General features: G+C 38.0%; 1 protein-coding gene across 3 annotated transcripts in view; it reads right to left on the reverse strand.

The window, feature by feature from the left end:
* Nucleotides 1–1,353: 1,353 nt before the first annotated feature.
* The window catches only part of LOC113155483 (ras/Rap GTPase-activating protein SynGAP-like), a 37,866-nt gene continuing 17,945 nt past the window's right edge, over nucleotides 1,354–21,274 (reverse strand). Inside the window, exons 10-21 of one of the 3 annotated variants that reach the window (XM_026350249.1) lie at nucleotides 20,900–21,044; nucleotides 20,194–20,430; nucleotides 19,081–19,282; nucleotides 18,762–18,794; nucleotides 18,032–18,222; nucleotides 15,902–16,106; nucleotides 14,041–14,619; nucleotides 11,336–11,845; nucleotides 10,992–11,153; nucleotides 8,949–9,160; nucleotides 7,276–7,348; nucleotides 1,354–6,023 (exon numbers count right to left, since the gene is read on the reverse strand). In XM_026350249.1, coding sequence (XP_026206034.1) covers nucleotides 5,985–6,023; nucleotides 7,276–7,348; nucleotides 8,949–9,160; nucleotides 10,992–11,153; nucleotides 11,336–11,845; nucleotides 14,041–14,619; nucleotides 15,902–16,106; nucleotides 18,032–18,222; nucleotides 18,762–18,794; nucleotides 19,081–19,282; nucleotides 20,194–20,430; nucleotides 20,900–21,044 — 2,588 coding nt within the window. In that variant the 3' untranslated portion in view covers nucleotides 1,354–5,984. The remainder of the gene's footprint in view (nucleotides 6,024–7,275; nucleotides 7,349–8,948; nucleotides 9,161–10,991; nucleotides 11,154–11,335; nucleotides 11,846–14,040; nucleotides 14,620–15,901; nucleotides 16,107–18,031; nucleotides 18,223–18,761; nucleotides 18,795–19,080; nucleotides 19,283–20,193; nucleotides 20,431–20,899; nucleotides 21,045–21,274) is intronic. The other 2 variants (XM_026350251.1, XM_026350250.1) reach the window with 2 other exon arrangements.

Here is a 21,274-nt window from a genome sequence, read left to right on the forward strand (position 1 = left end):
CTTATTGGCTGTGTCACCAAGAGGAAGATGGGAGGATCTGTGCCACACCCTTAACTGACAGCAACCAGTTATCTTAGCATGAAGACTTTTGTATGGATGAACAAACTAAAATATACGTGGAGTGTTTATAGTGAGGCTTGCTGTAACAGATTTTGTTACTTTAGGCTAACAGTGGTAGATGCATATTTTCTGTACATGAAACATTCAGCAATAAAGTGTTAAAATGCTTGAAAGGCCTTAAAATGCTTTAGTCCCATCAGTAGTATACTGTAGAGTGTATACTGCATCTTTTTTTTTTTTTTTTTTTTTTTTTTGCTCGATACAGAAAGGATTCACAATGGCTTTCTCCTTTAATTGTTGACGTCAGTCTTTAAATGTGGCTGAGAATAGAAACTGTCTAAGAAACCAAGAGTATAGTGTATTTCACAAATAAAAAAATGTCTTCAGGGTAGATTGTGTAAGAAAAACATGTCAGAACCAGAAATGTTGAGCAGACAAACTGTATTCAGACCTTTTCTAACAACAGACTAACCATATTCCCATTACAAACATGTGGAACTGTGTTTTGCAACACATTGACTGACAAGAACCTGAGGCAGCAGTGGGAGCTGTGAAACTGATTCACCTTCGTTTTCCTGCACAGGGCAGCGTGTCCAGCAGGTGGTTGTCTGCAGTCCTCTGGCATCATGCATATCTCTGATGGAGAGCAGCTGACACTGATGGCGAAGTGGTCGGCCAGGTTGTGATGAGCGACATGAGATGTGATGAGCGACATGAGATGAAATGGACTTGGAGGTGGGTGTTTTCTGATTAGATTGTAAATATTTCATGTCCTCGTTATTTAGAAGAAAAGATGGAGTAGCTGAGAGCACCTGAAGGTGCTAAAATCAGTACAGTGTGTTGTCTGCAGGCTAGCACTTCTAGTGCTGTTATTACAAAGTGTTGTGTATATATAATATAATATATAGGTCAAATACTAGACCAGCAACTGTGAAAACCACAATAAGGTGACAGGTTAGGTCTGAGGCCAGGCTGCGTTAATGACTTGTGGCCACTGGTTGTCACTGTACAGCATGAACATGATGATTGAATGAGAAAATATTGTCTCCTCTTAAATTGTCCTATTGCAGTCTACCACAGGAAAACTATCTAAACTCACACATTTTGTTCCAAACTGTTGTTCATCATATATATGTCATATATATATATGACATATATGTCATATGTTTTACTATACATTGAGAAAATAACTTTACTTTTAGTATTAATATACTTAACAAATGTGAACTTCACCCAATTTTAAAAAGCTGCTAAAGTAGCCACTAAAATGAAAGATCTCCAATTAGGGATTTATTGATTTATTGAAATCACTCGGAAAAAAATCACCTGAAAAATGAATACATTCCCTTTGTTCAAACAAATCATATCAATCGCGTATACTTACACTAATAATAATAATAATAATTACAAGCGCAATCATACCTACAATAAATACCATTATAAATAAAACTACCAACATTAAACATCCACCATACAACATCAGGCGACTGGAGGGTATGGCTTATCCATGGGGCATGGCTTATTTCAAAAGAAATGTCAAGTAAATTAAGGTTTTACATCCAGTAGGCCTAATTCAAGTCAGAAATCCCACCATCTATGTATTTGTGACACAGTAGATCAATTGTGCAGAATAATAGCTGCCAAGAAAAATACTTTGTTTCATTCCAAAATGCTATACATCCATTTTAGAAACATATATATAATATGTAGATTCACCTTAAATAGCTTCCCCAAAATATACAAGATATATCAATTCATCTGTTAGGTCCTGCTTTAGCTGCAGCAAAGCGGCAGTAATTCTTCTCCCTCAGGTCAACAAACATTCACATATCCTCTTAAGTGTGGTTCTGTAAATATAAAGCACTTCTTAAATAGTTTCTTAAATAAGATTCCTTTCCCTTTTTTATTACACTGGAACATTTGTCACATTTTTATTTGGACAAAAATAAGTTACTTTCAAATAATAAAAGACAAGGTAGAAATCAAACTATTTATATGGATGAAATGAAGGCCAGGAACAAACCAAAATAAAAGCGAGTAGTCTCCTCACAGACGCAGACCCCCTCATTTCATCAGCTGTGTGAATTGTTTGTCACCGATATTCACTTGCCAATGATTGTGTTTGAATATTTTGTGCAATTGGCATTAAATACAAAAGATGTCTCCGTGTTCCTCCTAACACCTGAGAGTCTGACGAAAACCTGTAACGCAATCAACCTCATCCTGTGATTAAGATATTTGTATGTATGTAGTGGTAATGGCATTTAAATACAGCAGTACAAACTTTAGAAACAGCCGGCGATGAAAAAGCTTGCATATGGTTCCTTAAAATAGCAATGAACAAGCAACCAAAAGGAAAACCTGACTGCTTATGAACTATTTTTTGTTTGAGTTGTTGCTTTAAGAAACACATTATTCTGGCCAAATGGAAGAAAGTATCCTCTCAGGGTGTGAAAGCTGAATAAGGATCCTTATTCCAGTAGAGAAGGGAGATGAGGGCAAGATTTCAGAGGTAGCACGCTGTACCACTGCAGCTAATACAGAGAAAGTTTCCATAACACATTGGGCATATCATATATTTTTATGTCTTTTAAAACGTTTTTAGTTTACGGATTGCAGCTTCTTGTAAAATGAAAACAGAAGTGTAGTATTACATTTCAAAATACTGTATTGCGATGCAGGCCAAATAAATGAAAGCGTATTTCAAAAGAAGATTACTTAAAACTGCAATCCAGTGTTGTTGAAAGCACCACTGCTATTTTGGTTGAACAGCACAGGCGAGATATTTAAATACATCAATCTTGAACAGAAATGTGCTATGCTGGGTAATTATTCAGCTCTCTCCCCAAGAACGCAATCACACCATAGCACTGTAGTTTCTGGATTGCAGCATTAAGAGTTGTAATAATACACGGCCCATCCAAAAACAAAAAAGTCACACACTGATATTTTGTTGGACCGTCTTCAGCTTACGTCACCTGGATCTGGACTCAGACCACAAGACCTTCTTCAATTAGGGTTAAATAACATGTCAGCTAAAAAAAAGAATCAACCCCTACAGTAATTATCCAATGGGAGTTTAACTATTTGCTTAGTTAAATCAAAGTGGTGACTTTTTTTAGGACGGGCAGTGTATAAAAATAAATTTTTTACCACAAGTTCAACATGCCTGAAGGCCTACCCTTGATCTGAATACATTTTACATATAAGAATAGATATACATTAAGTTATTTTATACATTTTCTGGTAACATAAACATGTAATTTGTATCATTGATACACTGGCCACTTTAAGGACACCTGTACAATCTAATGCAGTCAAATACAGCAGCTCTGCCATGAATTAAAATTTTACAAGGTCAGATTTTGCATTAATAAGGAGGCCGAAACATTAGAAACACTTTAATATAATGCACTCCAGCACGACTCCACCATCCACTAGGATTTCTATAAAAAACATAGAGTAGATGTATCACCTTTTTTCATGGCAGAGTTGCCCTATTTATTTATTTAACTGCATTAGATTGTACAGGCGTACCTAATAAAGTGAGCAGCGAGTCCATCTTGAAAGAAAATGTCTTAAAGGCAAGAGGTTAAGATAAATTATATCAACCATGAATTTTGTAATATAAATGATTTTGACCAACATACAGAGTTAACCAACACACTGCTTATTAATTCATCACCTGACTACAAAAAATACATTAATATACAAAGTTTACAAGTTTTTTTTTTTCTTTTGTATTGGCATTGTTATTTAGGGCCCTGTGGCACAGACTGTAAGGCAGTCGAATCCTGTGCACATACAATATACTACACATCCATGCTTAGAAACTCTGAGAAACTGTTTTCACTGTCTCCTCTTTTTGTTAGTCTGTGATTTCTGTCTCAGTACTTTCATGTTGTATAATGCAAAAGGCTGAATGCCATCCTCTTCTGAAAAAATGGAAGAGTTCAGCACGTTGTATTTTAAAAAAACTACTAAAAAAAAAAAAGAAAAGTCTTTCGGTAGGAAAGCCTTGATTTAACGTTTCGTTTTTTTATGTGATTAGAATAATATCCTCGCACTTAAAAAGCACATGCAGCACATCTATGCTTCAGAAACATTAAACAACAGATGAATAATTCACTACTTGCTATTTATGATTTGTTTCCAGTTGCACATCATGTTTACAATCATAGTAATTAAAATGTATTTTATATAGCATTTTCCAAACAAGTGTTACAAAGTGCTGTACAAAAAGACTAAGATTAAAAAAAAGCTTAAAAGCTAAATAAAAAAAGAACTGAGACACTAAAAGTCTTCAATTTAGGACGATTTCAGGCTGATTGTTTTAGACAAACACTGTCTTTGAGACACAGCTAGAACTGCAATTCTGTAATTTTCATTGTCAGCTAATTAGTTGATTATTTTCTTAATTAATTGTTTAGCCAGTAAAATATCAGAAACAGTGGGAAAATGCATTCCATTATATATTTCTAAAGCTCCAAGCCCCTATTCTCTCTAACCAAAAAATTCCTCACATTTGAGAAGCCAAATGATTATTATAGTAGTAAATAGTGATTTATTTTCTGCAGGTTGACAAATTGAAAACTAGAGTAGATTGACTAATCATTGTACCTGTACAGTAGATGTAACTGACTGTGAAGGAGCGCACAGACTTGCTACAACAGTAATTGTTTGTGGGGGTGCTCCAGTTTCTGGGGCACTTGTAAGAGATATCATGGCCTTTAGACCCCACTTATACATGGATTTAACACCATGACTCTTAGTCATTTGAGATTAATCTGTATATATAATTATCCGGATTAATTGTTAACACCAGGTGTAAATGGTACTTAGCATTGGGCAAGCTCCCAAATGCTGTTTTATCAAATGCTTCCTGATTGGAATGCAGTGTTTTCTTCATAAATATGCTGTCACTAAGCCACAGAAGGTATTTTACAGAGCCCCTCTAGACTCTAACTCTAAAAATGTAGTTACTCTTTTTCTCTCTTGTTTGTAAAGCACTTTGTATCACTGTTTATAAATAATATATATGTACTCTATTATGATTATCATAATCACTATTATACATATTTTAATCTCAGACAATTTTGTAAAATAATTCTATTATTAAAAAGTTTTAGTAGCTTTAAGAAATACTTCTATACACTGAAATTTAAGATTGTAGCTCTGGATTTACACCTGTTTACCGAAGGAAAACATAACAGAGGATTAAGATTGTAAAAGCACTTTAAAGCAGTTATAATATATTTGATTGTAGGACTCTGTTTAGATGGGATGTCTGTATTATAAAGGATGCAAAAATCATAATGACCACTCTTGTAAGTGAAGCTATCTTTGCCGTTTGACTTCATTGCTAAATGGTTTCAATGTAATCAAAAAGCAATACAGATCTTTGCTTGAACTCTGCATCTGAGGATCATAGATGGCAAATGATTGAACAACACACTTGTTGCTTGTCACAGGTATCACCACTGGGGGAAATTGTGCTTGTAAAAGCCGTTGACATTTTGTCTGCAGCCACTAAAGTGGGTGTGGTGCTTGTAGCAGGGTAAAATCATGAATCCATCGTCATCCTCAGTGTTTTACACATCTTTGCTCACTTCTGACTACATGTAAATAAAGAAACGCGTTAGGTTCAGTATTGCCATTGTTGTGACACTGGCTTATATTTCAGTCAACATGTGCAGAAGATTCACTGCACACGTTGGTGCTCACACTAAACTGATTGTCAAGTTCTGATACAGGCAAAGTTTCAATATGTGCAAAGTTTTTCTTTAAAGAATGTTGTGAGAAGAAACCTGCAGTGGTCCTGCGGGGTCCACTGCAGAGCTTCGTCTTCATGGGAGTTTTGTAGAGCGTCTGTCTTCTTACACTCGAGTGACCATCATGAACTCTGGTCACTTTGGTATTGGCAGTCAGGATCCTGGGTGGCCACCATAGATCTGGCTGAGAGACTGAAGGTAGAGAAAATGTGAAATTACTGCTTATATCATTTTATAACTTCACATGGACAAACATCTAAAGAAATAGTTTTTTGAGGTATAGACGTATTGTTGCTGAGAGCTGGATGTAAAGATTGATACCATTCACATCTATGGTAAATATGTAGCTTGAGCTGCCAGGAAATTAGCTTTAACACGTTTACCTGCGTCTTGATTGTTAAAACCATGCAAAATCAACAAGTGACCATTTTAAGTGGGTGTTATGGCTAATTTTAAGATTTTGTTGCCTAATAACCAGGTGAGCTGCTCCTTTTTCCAGTCCTTGTGCTAAGCTTAAATGTTTTTAGCTCTAGCTTCATATTCACAGCATAAAACTGATGTGAGAATAGTAAGAATCTTCTCATTTAACTCTTGGTGCAGAAGCAAATACAGGTATTTTCCCAAAATGACCTATTAAATTTAGACCCTCTGTGAAAGGTCTGTTCATGATAACGCACAAGCCTTTCCCATTATGAAGAAGTGAGTCTATCTGTGACTTTGAGCCAAACATGATGGATGCAAACTGTTTCTGCTTTGCCAACATAAAAGTAATTTACTAGAGTCTAAATTTGGTTGCAGAGTTTGGATGTCAGTCCTCAGCGGAGGAACATTTTGATATCTGGTCTGAATATTGTCTATTTGGCCTTAATACTGAGCAAACGAAGGTGACAGTGTATTAAAAGGATAGAAAATGTATCTCCTGAGTTATTTTGGCATAAACACAGAGCACACACAGCCTCTTCACCTGCGTCACAATCCAGCCCACATGGTGCATTCACTAAGCTGAGACCTGAAGAATTACTGCGTTGACGCTTCAGTGAGTCACAGTCAAGGTTTTTCTGATGATGAATGCGCTCTGTGGTATAATAATCATGTTTTTGTGGTAAATAATATTTAGTTTCAGTGTTGAAGACTTGCTATTCCTTCACAGAGACACACTAAATTAACCTCTGTGTATCAGCTCTTGATTTTTACCGTGTTGTTTTGTGTTTTGTTTTTTTTACTCTCCGCTCACGCACGTGCAGAAAAAATGGTGAAATGTTTTTCCACATAAATGTGCTTTTGCAAAGATGGGAGTAGGTGATATGTATGACAGCTGCAAACTTTTCCCCTGCACTGGCTTTGGCAAATGCTCTGGATGTGATGTAAGAATGATGCAAAGCATTTTAGGACATGACTGGTTTAGTGAATAGGGATGATAAAAGATGTAGACACAGGCACAAACCTGGTCTGTGAGGATTCGAGGCTTAATATCAGGAATGGCACCCCCTCTCAGCTCATCTTCCACAGCCATGAGTCTGACAACAGGGAAATAGAAACAAACATACCGGTTGACAAAAATAGAATTACAAAGCCGGTGTTCTTCAAATTTACTGTAAGATTCTGCCGCCATATGATGATATTAAGGTGTTGACATGTGTTTGGTTACATTCAGCTCTTCTGAGAGCTTTCTGCATCTGAATCTTCAGAAAAGTTCAGAGAGTTCAAATTTAGTTGTTATACTAGATGTATGAAATGACAGTGTGGAGGTTGGTGTGCACCGTTCTGCTGTATCCAGAGGAAATATTTAACCGAGGCAAGAACGAGAAATTCAATGTTCTGTAGGAGTCACGTTTTAATCCAAGAAATCAGATAAATAAATAAATAAGAAATAAGTATGGTTCAGAATAAGTTCTTACTGTATGAATTTAAGACTCAGGTCATGAAGTGTTTCATATTAGGCATGAGCCTGATGATTCTTGGTTTTAGTTGTGATATTTCAATGAGCTACTCTTAAAGGAATAGTTCCACATTTTGGGAAATATGCTTATTTGTTTTAGAGTTACATGAGAAGATTGATAGCAAGTCTGAAAACCACAATTAGCTTAAAGGGTGTCTTCACCAATTTTCAACTTTGTTCCTATGAATTACATGAATATGAATGACGTTAACCTTCCCTCTGACTTCAACTATCTTGCTGCTTCTACGCCAAACAATGCTCTGGTTGACATCATCTAAAGGAGTTTTTAAATTCATCTTAGATCTAGCATGCATAAACCAAGACTACAACCTCCATTGTAACAGGGACCAGATGATCATTTAAACGCCTCCAGTTGACAAGATCTGGATGAGTTTCTGAGCTAGAAAATTGGCTATTTCAACACAAGCAGGTCAGGGTGAAGCAACATCCTTATTCACATATCCCCAAACTAGAAACACAGAAAATAAGTTGAAATCGGTGAAGTGAACTTAGCTTAGCATAAAGACTATTAGCACCTTTAAAGCTCACTGATCAACCCTGTATCATTTGTGATGTTATGGTATAATATTATTTAGCTTCATGTAACCCTACTTCCTGAATTTATACCACACTGCAACTGCCTCCAGGCTCCAGCAGACTTTCTGTCTCATTTAACTCTTAGCAAGAAAAAGTAAATATCCATATTGCAAAAAAATAAAAATAAAAAATTGAGTCCTTATAACATCATGCAAGTTTTACTTTAGTAGGAAACTTCTACTTCATCATATTTTGTGAGGTCTTAAAGACATTGCAATAACCTCCATCTTCACTAGGCAGCTCTGAGCGTGGATAACTATCTACACAACGGACCAAAAAGATTTGGTTATCTTTCTCTTATAGTATCTAAACTAAACCGCTGAAGTCTACAACTTGCTAAAGTAACAACAATTGTTATGTTACAGTCAGTAGCAATACGTTCTCCATTGTAAACACATTATTTCTGTTTTATCACACTCCACTGTAATAGTAAGTATTTTATATAACTTCTTTTTTTAACTATTGTGGATTGTAAGTGTTTAACCTTGTGTGCAAAACATTTGAGACAATGGAGAAAAGTCGAGCAGTAACTGGCACAGTCACATTTCTGCCAGCTCTAGTTCAACCCAGACACTGCTCACCTGTTGATGATGCCTTTGATTTGAGAGTCCTTCTCCATTTGCTGCTGCTTTAGGCGGCGCTCGCTGTCCTCTAGGCGATTCTGATACTGCTGTAAGATCTTATTTGTCTGCTGTTCCTGCGACAGAAGTCTTTGTTCATATTCTTCAAGCTTGCGATGAGACATCTTCAGTCGTTCTTTCAGGGAATGTATCTCTTCTTCATACTCTCTTACCTGAAAGATGAACAAGATGACTTCAAATTATTCTACATTATTGCAGAATGACGAGTCATTTTTATCAGTATAGACCTGCTCTCCAGTACAGATTTCTGTATGCAAGTGTAGAAGTAGCTGCTGTTGAATTGCAATAGGCGACCAGAAATATAAATGCAATAAAGCGACATATGCATAAGTTTCTAATACAGGCAAGAGTGTGGGAGTTATTCATCACAGAAAAAGCAACAGCAGCCACCACAATCCAACTCAGGCATGCTTGTGTTAAAGCTCCAAGAACCATTTGAAACTATTTAACCTCGTTGCTGTGTGTGTAGCCATCAGTGATTGTTTTTCCTCCTTTTAAAGTGGTTGATATGCAGCCTTAAACTGTCTGCTTAAAATGGGATTAACATAATATGATGACTGAAATGTTAGAACCATTCACAATACACTGCCCGTCCAAAAAAATTAAAAATAAAATCGCACACTCTAATATTTAGTTGGATCGCCTCTAGCTTTGATTACAGCACCCATTTAACGTGGCATCATTTCAATAAGCTTCTTCAATGTCACAACATTTATTCTCGTCCAGAGTTGCATTAATTTTTCACCAAGATCTTGTAATGACGATAGGAGAGTCAGACTGCTGCACAAAGTCTTCTCCAGCACATCCCAAAAATGCTTAATGGGGTTGAGGTCTGGACACTGTGGTGGCCAATCCAAGTGTGAAAATGATGTGTCATGCTCCCTGAACCACTTTCACCATTTGAGCCCAATGAATCAGAGCATTGTCATCAATATTTAATGGCTCTATCCAGCCACACATTGGCTGGATAGAGCCATTAAATATTGAATAAAACACTACCCAGCGCATTTTGTATCAGATGACCTACAGTTGATTGGGAAAAAGTCATTGGAACAAATGTTATAAAGTAAATGATGAATAACATTTTGTTGTAAATTTCTTTTGAGTTAGGGCTGGACCCAAACATCCAGATGTCCAGGCCCACATGCACGGGGAAAGAAAAACAGCAACCGCTGTTATCCAGCCTCTTCAACAGCACGATTTTTTTTTTTTAGTTGCTGCAACACTGATGGACATTAAACCTCCACCCAGCTGGTAATTGACAAAAGGTGTTATGTTCAGTGTTGTTTAGTGTACATACCGTATCTAGGTGTAAATACCAAATAACAGCTGAAAGTCGGAGCTTAAGTCTCATTTCATCTTTTCATCTTAAATCCAAATGCCTTCAGTGAACAGTAAACACAATTTAATTGGTTGTGCTATTCCAATACTTTTGAGGGGGCTTGTATGTACAGGTATTGATCACTTGATCATAATCCATCAATTATTCCATATTAATAATAATACTTCATTGATCTGCTTGGGGAAATTGTTGTTTGGACAACTGCAGTAGGTGAAGGCGCTACTGTGCAGTGTTGGAGGAACCAGAATTCGAACCACTGACCCTGGGGTTTATAGAAGACTGCTCCACCAACTAAGCTACATGTCGCCCAAATTTATCATATTTTAGAGAAATTGTGCTGATCAGGAAACAGACATTTGCTTCAGATCCCAGAAAGAGCCTTATTCCTTCCTTCTTATACCTCTAAATCTCCTTTTTGTATTTTATCACTTTAAATAGCATCATAGATATTTTGGAGAAATCACACAAACATCCACAAACACCCTTGAGTAAAACATTTTTACCTCTAGAGAGGTAAAAGAGACTTTTCTGACACACATATTTCAAACCAGCCTGGCAAAAATAGTGCTACATTTTTTTTTAAACCTATTGTTAAAAGAAGCAAGTGAGTATAAAGAGGTAGGTAAAAAAAATACACTGACCCTGTCTAGTCGTGACTCATCCATGCTCTTCGAGTACTCTTTCAGCTGACCCTCACGGTCTGGCCGCAGGCTCTCAATATCAGCAGAGAGATGTGGCATGTTGGACACCCAGGCCACTGTCCGCTCATTGAGTGCTGGGGTGTTCAATGTTGAACCTGAACCCTGGAATTTAGGACAGTGAAGCTTTTAATTTACTGCAGGAGTCAGTAATAGAAATGTCCAAAATAGGAAGTTTTATTGGAGTGAGAGTTAATAATGCTTTTAAATATATTACTATTAATATTTTTTCCATGCTGTATTGTATTGACTCTTCAAATAGTAGTTGATATGGACGTTAGACTGACCTGTTTATTGACAACTGGCTTGAGCAGATGTTGCTGTGGAGGCTGCAGCTGTGACTGAGGCTTCTTGGTGCTTTTTGTTGGCGTGTCTGTTGACTCCTCTGCAGCGGACGGTTGGGCCTGGTTCTCTTTGGCAGAGCTCGTCTGGTACGGGAGCCCGGGAGCTGGACTGTCTGTCACCGACAGCTGTTGTTCCTGTTGTTGTTGCTGGGTCTGCTGTTGCTGCTGCTGTTGCGGTGGTTGCTGAGTTTGACGTGTTTTCGGCTGACTGCCACTGAAGTTTGTGTCCGAAGAGTCAAGGAGGAGGTTCCTGCTCTGCGGGCGAACCTTTGGAGGTGTGGCAGTAGCTGGAGTGTTAATGGACCTCTGGGACTTTAGGTGTTGCGGCGGGGCAATGGATGTCTGACGAACAGGATGAACTGTAGTAGGAGGTGTTGCCAAAGAGGCAGGAGTGCCTGTCCCAGTGGGTGTCTGAGATACGACTCCCATCAGATGCTGTTGCTGTAGAGACTCCTGAGAGGAGAGAAGAGGTTGACTGATAGGAATTGTCATGAATGAAAAGCTGAAAATGTATGTAGTGGTAAAATACAGTACGACACAAAGGCAGACAACAAGCACGATAAGAATGGTGTAGTCCAAATTTCACTTTAAGTCACGTCAGGCAGAAAAGCTTCTTGATTTGTAGCAGGCCACAAGCTTTATATGGTACATATAAATGAATCCTGATGTTTTGACTTTGAGTAGCCAATCAGCTACTGACCTGAGAGGTCTAGATGATTAGATAAATCTTTTGGCATTAACTGGATTTTGTGTTTTATAAAGCAACAGTAGTGATGGATGGATAAATAGATAGATAGATGGGTAATTAATTCATAGAGCACTGTCCTGATTCACCATCTGTATTAATAAAACAGGAGCCTCTTGTGATGTTTGTTCCATCCAGGCCCACGCAGCAGGACAGAAATAGCTCAAGACTTCATGACAGGATCATTAAAAACTGTAATTTTACAGAAAAATGCTGTAGTAAACTATCAGTGTGATAAATCAGCAGTCCATGAGTACACCAGCAAGCGTGTGCTCATCATGTACTCAAGGCCCAAAAGGTCAATTCAGATTTATGTTTCATCAAATCGAAGAATTCCATCAATCATCAAAAAAGTGATTTAATCTTTAAATGTAAAAGCTTTGACTGAAACTGTGTCTATAATGATTTGTGTGATATCAGGAGTTATGACGCTTCCTCTGCCCTACTGACCAACTAGTTAGTATCCAGCCCTGATGAAACAAGGACACAGTGTGATAGATGTCAAGTGTTGTCTGTAGCATAACAAGTGTCTCTCAAATCTTTCTCTAAGCTAGATTTGAATATTGTGCTGCTTATGAGAATGCCTTTTTCAGTTTTTTTTTTTTAATATGTCCCATTTTGCTTCGATCCAAACTTTGTTCCGTAACCCAACAGTGTGAACACAGACTTGACTGTACACACTGACTGTACCTGTGAAAACCTAAGTACGAGCACAATCTAAGAAACTCCGAAGGCTGATCTGGAATGAGCAGTTAAAGCTTAAACATTTCTGTTTCTCCATCGAGGTGTCAAAATCACACTAAGAATAAATGATGAAACTCCAACTATGTTTGGGAGCTTTGGCATGGGAAAGAAGAAAAACTAATCCAGGTGTTATTAACAAAACGAATTCTTGGCCATCACCGTCTTCACTGCAACATTTGCAGATCCAGCGGTGACCAATACTGTCTTTTTTTGTTTTTAAATTAAGATTTGATCGAATGCTAAAATAAATGGCAATGGAATAGATTTAGTTTAACAAACGTATTTTCAGGTTTAAGATTTACTTTAAAATCTGATGATTGTCAAAGTACCTATAATCTTACATGATGGATACAGTACATATTACAGAAAGCAGATCCAAACTAAATTTAAGGTAAAGAATGAGCCTGTTGTTTCAAGTGATAACATTTTGACCATGAACTAAGCCTTAAAAGCAACTAACACATCAGCGACAGATGATCAATGTGTATTAATTTGTCACATGTGGTTACAGGTATCATCTGGCAACCTTTGGGTTATTTTGGTGTACCTTTCTATGCAGTAGGTCTCATCCACAGAACAATACCTCACAGTACTGTAGCCGAGCAAATGTGAGTGTAACGTTTTTTATATAAATCTCCTACTAGAGCTCTCTCTCAATAAATTTAAGTGAATAAACCAAACTGAGAATCTGAAGTTTACTAACAGTCTGTAAATATGGACAAGCGATTAAAACAGAAGTTCTCCATCTAGTGGTGTTCTTTAATAGTCTGGCTTTTCAATTTTAGACACTCATTAATAAACTCAGTGATATCCAGTTCTTACAAATTTAGCTTCACAATCTATGATGACTGCTTCAGTCTTTTCTACCTATAGAATGAGGAGTTATAGAAGTTCAACATCAGACTCCTCTGTCGACCGCTTTTAATACATTTTAGATTCCAACATAAGTGGTGATATCTTCAACCAAATGTAACCGTACATGGTTGAGGTTTTGAATTATATTGTAGGAATCCCACTGACCTTATTTTACTGTACTCTATTATATTTGTGATATATTTTAACCAAATAAAATGTTCTGGAAATGAAAAACCTAGTTGTCTATCATTACAAACGTGAAACAGTCTTTTACTATGTGTGAGGAAACGTGAAAGGCTCCTACCTGCACCTGCAGTGACAGCTGGTGCCAGGCGTAGTCATTGCTCTGATTCTGCCGGGTGAAATCATCACTGTAACTGTGTGAGTGCACAATGCTGGGCTGCACCAGGCTGCTCTGTGACCGCAGGGCGGACAAGTCCTCGCTGCGGGAGAAAGCACTGTTGCCAAAGGCGGGAGCATAGTCAGGGTGGCCGTTCTCAGGCTCGGGGGCGAGGAGGAGAGGAGGGGGAGGAGGCTGAGACTGAGCTGGTGAGTTCTGGGCGGCCAGATGGAACAGAGGGTTCTGGAAAGACAGGGGGAAGTGCATGGCTGCTGCTGCCTGCTGTTGCTGTTGTGAGATGGACTCGGTGGGGCCCCCTATGTGGCCCATCTGGTTCAGCCTCAAACCGGAGCCTGCTGAGCCTGTCGGCATATGCCCTCCCATACGAAGCGGACCGCCGAGGTTCCCGAAGCTGTGGCCGAGCCCAGCGATGGAGGCTTGAGAGGAGGTGAGCATGTCTCCCACAGAGTTCAGGTTGGAAATGCTGTTCATACGGGAATCCTGAAGATCCATCATAGACACACTTTTATTCACACTGTGGACCTGACAGACACAAGAAAGCATTTTATTGTAGCTTAATTTTTTCATAGGATTTTGTTGAAAACGCAGCATACCTAAAGTAAGACAGTGCTGCCTCAGGTGGCCGCTTGTCGGCATTGCGCCTGTGTTATTCATTGTTACACTGTGTTTGATCTTCAACTTTTTGCTAATTTTGTTTGTTTTTTTCTTGTTTTTTACGTCAATATTTCTAAAAAAATCTGTGCATCAGACATTGGCCATCACAAAGTAAAATGTTCTTTTTCAGCTTAAGAAAACACACAAGGTTTTTAAATTTAAGACCCTACTGTACCTGAAAATGTAAATATTTTACATACATTTCTGAATGTACAGTAAAGGTATGTTGTCAGTTTGATGCTATCTAGTTCTTGTGAACGCAATATCTACTAAACATTAATCTAGTTCTTGAAGCCCATTCACATTTATGTGATACCTGAAGAACGCTTTAAAGGAATATCTTAAAATTTGGCTGACAACCGTCCAATTGGAGTCAACAATGACCTGTTTAGTTTTTGTGGGTCAAAGGTCAAGGTTGTAGCCACCTCATCTTCATCCAGTCCTTGTGAGTTGATGTTAGGAATGCGTTGCGGGAATTTCTTCAAATTTGCCACAACTGTCCACCTTGACTGCATGATGAGCTGTTTAGACTTTAGTAGCCAAAAGTCAAAGGTCAATGTCATAGCCAGCTTATGTTCATGAAATTGTCAATGCTATATCTTAGAAACACCTGGAAGTAATTTCATTACATCTGGCACAACCTGCACAAAAACTAAATTTAGTAGAATATGAGTCTGGAGAGACATGCATGGTTCACGCAATGCAGTAATTCTAGTTTTTATCTTATTTTGTCTTTATTCAATTATTCTCTTTTATTTTTTTCTTTCATTTTAAAAAGATACACGTTTTCTGTAAAGCTCTGAATTTTCATGTTGTTTTAAGATAAGGTACTAGTAAATGTGAGTTTCTCACTGGATCTTTAGGTTTTCAAAAGTGTGTGCGAGTGAAAATGTCTTAGGGTCCTAAAAATCAATGAACAAACAGAAATAGGAATGTGGCCACACAAACTTAAAGCTATAATATGCAACTTAAGCTATAACTAGCATGAGACACTGTATTGACCGATATCAAATTGCAATAAATAAGAAAGCTGCAGAACTTACTAATCAAGAAGAAATCGTTGAAATTCTCTGATTGGTTAGAAGTGAACCAAATATCTTTGCACCGCTGCTTGGCTGTTTAATGAGTTTGTGACTATTTCACATTGTACCTTTGGATCAGGTTCGGTGATGTCTGAGCTGCTCGTGCAGTACGCGGGGCTGGATCGAGCCAGTGGCGGGCGGGTCACGTAGAAAACTTCCCTGGATGAGCGGAGGTCTCGTTCAGCATGGCGCCTCATGTTCAGATTTGACGAGAGGGATTCTACAGCCGACACTCCAGTTGTAGGGGACGGCAGGCGAGAGATGTCTATTGAACTGCAGACACATGACAAAAATGTTGTTTAACTGCTAAATATCTGATACTGAACTCTACATGTATTGTGTATTTTATTTTAAATGATTTATAAGTGAGGGTAAAGTAAGAGCACAGGACAGAATGGTCCCAATTTTTCCTACTTGTTGTTGCTTGTTATCTACATACTGTTTAGTCAGAAAAAGAAGTCAATAATAGAGCTTGGGATTCATTTGAAACAAGTAGGGCATAAGATTGATTGAATTAGTTTGGGTGTTTAGGATGAAAGGTTTACAAATCTCAGAAATGTAATTATGAAACCAGTAGAAAAACCTCTACTCATCACGAGATGAGTGGATAAAGTGAAGACAAGTGATGTGTAGTGTGCGAGATTGCTTGCTTTCATCACGCTGAACAGTTTTTGATCCTAAGCACCTGTCTAGAAGATTTCATGGTATGCAAGAACTACAGTCCTCTGTTTTTTTTTTTGTGTAGGTTTTACACAACAAAGCATGTGTTAACACCTAAGGCCTGATACCTCTGGGGCAAGAGCTATTAAGTGTGACAGTTGTGTCGTTCTTTGCATCCGTTTTAATCTCTCTCCTTTTACAAATGCCTGCAGCAAATCTTAGTCATTCTCATTCAATTGCATGTTTGCTGCAGCACATTGTGGTTCCCAACAGGATTTGGAAGGAGGGATTCAATGAACACAAAATAGAGTCCAGTTTTTTTTCCCCTCTTACTTAAAAAGTTCATAGTTAAATAATTAGGCTGTAATGAGAGCAGAAGTCCCTTGACAATAGCAGAGTGCTGAAATGAACTAAACAAAGAGGAGAGAGGTTTCCGTAAGAGAGTCTGGGAGTAGATGATGCTGACAATTACTGATTGATAAAATACACTGCCCGACCGACCAAAAAAAAAGTCACACACTCTTATTTTTGTTGGAATAACCCATTAGCTTTGACTACAGCACACATTTACTTTAGCGTCATTTTGATAAGCTTCTGCAACGTCACAACATTTATTCTTGTCCAGAGTTACATTAACGTTTCGGCAAGATCTTGTATTGATGATGGTAGAGTCAGACCGCTGCACAAAGTCTTCTCCAGCACATCCCAGAGATTCTCAATGGGTTTACGGTATGGACTCTGTGGTAGCCAATCCATGTTTGAATATCATGTGTCATGCTCCCTGAACCACTCTGTCACAATTTGAGCCCAATGAATCCTGACATTGTCATCTTGGAATATGCCCGTGACATCAGGGAAGAAAAAATCCTTTGATAATAACCTGGTCATTCAGTATATTCAGGTAGTCAGCTGACCTCATTCTTTGGACACATAACATTGCTGAACCCCAGATCATAGCACTGCCCCCACAGGTAGCCACTAGACATGATGGGTGCATCACTTCACTTGCCTCTCTTCTTACACTGATGTGCCATCACTCTGGAACAGGGTAAATCTGGACTCATCAAAGATCACATGACCTTTTTCCATTGGACAGTTCTTAACCCAGTTTTAGTAGTTTCAGCATTTTCCTTAGCATTAACATCTTTTCTACAACCACAGGATGTATCTTCTAAAATGGTTGTTTAAGAAATGAGAAGCTACTCATCAGTTAGAGTTCAATAACTCATTACCAGCTAAAACATAATCATCCATGCAGCAGTAATCCAGTGGGAGGCTCTATTTGCTTAGTTAAATCCAGGTGGTGACTTTTTCTTTTGGGCAGACAGTGTACTTAAAAAGTCTGAAGAGTAAATTAACATTACCATTATTGGCTTCCACAACCATTCACTTTGTCTGCATAAAATTCACTGCAGGATTCATTCCTCTGCAAGAAGGTGCACCATACAGAGGCGTTTGGGAACATGCAAACCTAAATTCATGTGTGATGCATGTGGAACCATAAAGCTATACAAACAAAGGAAACCACCAGAAGATACCTGTTTAGGTCCCGCATCATAAGGCTTTGGAAGTCAGAGGACTTGAGACGATTGAAAGATGGGCGCGAGAAGAGTCTGTCCTTTGGTCTGTCGGGCTGGTGATTTGTAGGCATGTGGAGCTGTGGGTTCCTCAAGGCAACACTGATGTCATTCAACAGCCTTGGTAGTGGTCCGAGTTTGAGAATTGCATCCTGAAAAATAGAAAATCAGGTAATCCAACGCTTTCTATGTTCACATGCCACACAGAGAAGGACAGGCACTCAAACCTTTTTATGCTAAACACATTATTTTTATTTTGGTCACGATGAGAATAAAGATTAAATTCAATATGTTGCCAACTCATAACCTACTTTAGTTCAAAGTCAGTCTGATCACCATGAATTTACAAGCTTCTAGTTGCATTAATTCAGTCACGGGCCACCAACTCAGTAAATTGTAAAGATACTGCTGATAATTACTCATCACCTCCTGCGTGTGCTTCACTTGCTTTCATTGCGGTGGCAGTTTGGTCAGTGTCATTCAGGGGTAGCTAATCAAAAATAAATTGTATATAGTTTTTCTAAGAGTATATTTAGACAATTTCTACTTTTTTTTTTTGGAAACCTTTTAGGACCACAGCATGGTTTCAGATCAGATATCTATATAGGTTTTGGAATTGATAGAGAAAAAGTTGCATATGTTTCTAATTTGGAGAATTTTTCCCAGTAGCAAATATTAAATGTTCCAGTACCTGAAGGCTGGGGAACATCTGAATCATTTGAAACTGAAATAGAAATTATATTGTGTGACATAATCTGTTAATGTATGAAGCAATTAAGGGCTCAGCATAAAATATTTATAATTTTCATTACATTACAACTACAGTAAAATTTCATTAAATTAACAATTGAAGCACTAGCGTTAAATATTAAAGCACTCATTCCACCTCTGTTTTAATTTAGTTCAAACAGATACATTGTCAACCCTCCACTCTACATTATTCACAATTTTATTAAAATATTAAATGTTTAATTTAAATTAACAGTAATGTATTATGTTATTCCACCCACCTTGCTAAGCTGACCCATGACTTCCCACAGTAAGCTGTGGAGCATGGACAATTCTCTTCCGAGGTCAATGTAACCCTCAAAACCTCCAGCATTTCCTCCAGTGTCCAAGTTGGAAATCTCATATAGAAACTGCTGCATGGAGCCCCACTCCATCTCCAGGAACTCATTCATGAAATACAGGTACTCCTCCTTGGGTCCAAATCTGCAGAGTATATGACAAGAAACATGAAGACAAAGGAGACATTTCCAGTCATGTTACTGTGTAACCTGTTTTTTTTGTTATGTACTTGTGATGTTCTGAATAAATGAATGCAAATGGGAATTGATAGACTGAAAATCAACACAAGTAAAAATGAAAAAGACTGTTAAAGTGTAAGAGTGTCGGTGGATATGTTTACATGTATTTGAATCTCAGTTTTATGTCTTACCCTGGCTTTGATTGTATTCTGAATAAAATATAGAGAAGGAACATTGAGAAACTGGTTCTTCATGTCCTCGTTTAAGTGTCCAGGTTTGTGATCGTTTGCGTGGGTGCAAGTGTGTTCCTGGCTCTTCCACATCCAGCAAAGCTGTTGTTTATGTACTCACTGAGTGACCTTAATGATTTACAATTTAACTGCTGGATTTAATGTCTTCATCTCATATCTTATCTTATAAGCAATACAAGAGTCTCTGCATCACCGCCTGCATTACTGTCAGCCAATTACATTTTATGTTCAGAAGATATATGTCTTCAAATGACTTGTTTATTTTTTGCCAACAGTGTGAACATATGTAACAATAAAGAGTATAGTAGTAAATCTTTATAAAGGAAAAGCTGGAGGGATGTCTGATCATTTCAGTATTTTATCCAATGTGTTCCTGAAATGTAGAGTCGACCACGTTACCACCAAAGGTTTGACATCTGAATAACTAATGGACGGTTATGTGAGCCAGAACAATTGTTTCCATATTCATAAATGTCCATAAAGACTGCAAAGTAAAGGTCAGAACAAATGTGTTTCAACTGAAAAGCTCAGAGCTTGCTGTGGGTAAGTTGTGGTCAAAACATGAAGCCTGAATCAAATTAATGATGTAGCTGGGGTAAAAGGACGGGTGATGACAGACACTCACTTGCTGAAGCTGGCCAGGTTCTGCATCACCTTGGCAATGAGAGTGAGTGTGCGGGACGTGCGTTCAGCAGGGTACTCCTGCATTAGGTTGAACAGGGATGGGGACATGATGGCTGGACACATGAAGCGAAGGAACAGGGAGGAGCTGATGAGGCTGTCAGCGAGATCCTCTCTTCCACGCTCAGCACATCTGGCTCTCCACGAGGCGAAAACTTCTTTAAGCTCCCGAGGAAATATGCTGAAACGAGAACTTGATTTTATTTCCCGTTGTCAAGAAAAAAACACAATATATAAAATCCAGCAAGTTTCCTAAAGCAGTCAGAAATTTAGCAAGTCAGGAAATCAAAACATATAGAAAACATAAGTTTGTTTTCATCTGTTTTAATTAAAGCTCCAATTTAAAAGTTAAAAAGTATTGATACTTAACCTAAAATAAACAACAGGAAACTGATTTATAAATGTGTGTGACAACCTTTTCAAATGTTACTTTGGTTAATATCTGAATGGTAGTATATATTTTCATTGCATACATATCTATTTTTAAAATAAGTATCTCTAATTCTACAAAGTTGTTTCAATACAAAGCTTTACAGTGTCAAATCTCACTTCAAATGACTTTTCTCCCTCTACTGTCAAAGAGGAGCATGGCACCAATCAATACACAACACACACTTTACATGTCTACAATCGTTGGGGCCAAAACTGACCAGAGAGAGTTGATAATCTTGCAGAGTAACAGTTCACAACACATGCGAAGGTTAGCTTGATGGTCAGCCAGGACTGATGGCGGGACACGCATGGGGTCCACCTCACAGTTCTCCTCAGACTCATATAAGGCTCGAATGAAGTCACCTGCAAGTCGCAGATCATGCTGTTATGTAACCTAAAAAATGCATAAATCTGCAAACAACTCAGCTCTAAGTTTCAATAACACCGGGACACAGCTGCACAAGTGCTGCACAGTAGATCTCAAATTGAATGAGAATGATTTTTTTCTTAGAATCGTATAAAGTAATAAAATGGTGTAGTTAAGATACTGTGTAAAATGATTATTGGAAAACAAAAGGTTAAGATGGGCTACG

The sequence above is a fragment of the Anabas testudineus genome, chromosome 11 (assembly GCF_900324465.2).
Source record: "Anabas testudineus chromosome 11, fAnaTes1.2, whole genome shotgun sequence".
Taxonomy (NCBI): domain Eukaryota; kingdom Metazoa; phylum Chordata; class Actinopteri; order Anabantiformes; family Anabantidae; genus Anabas; species Anabas testudineus.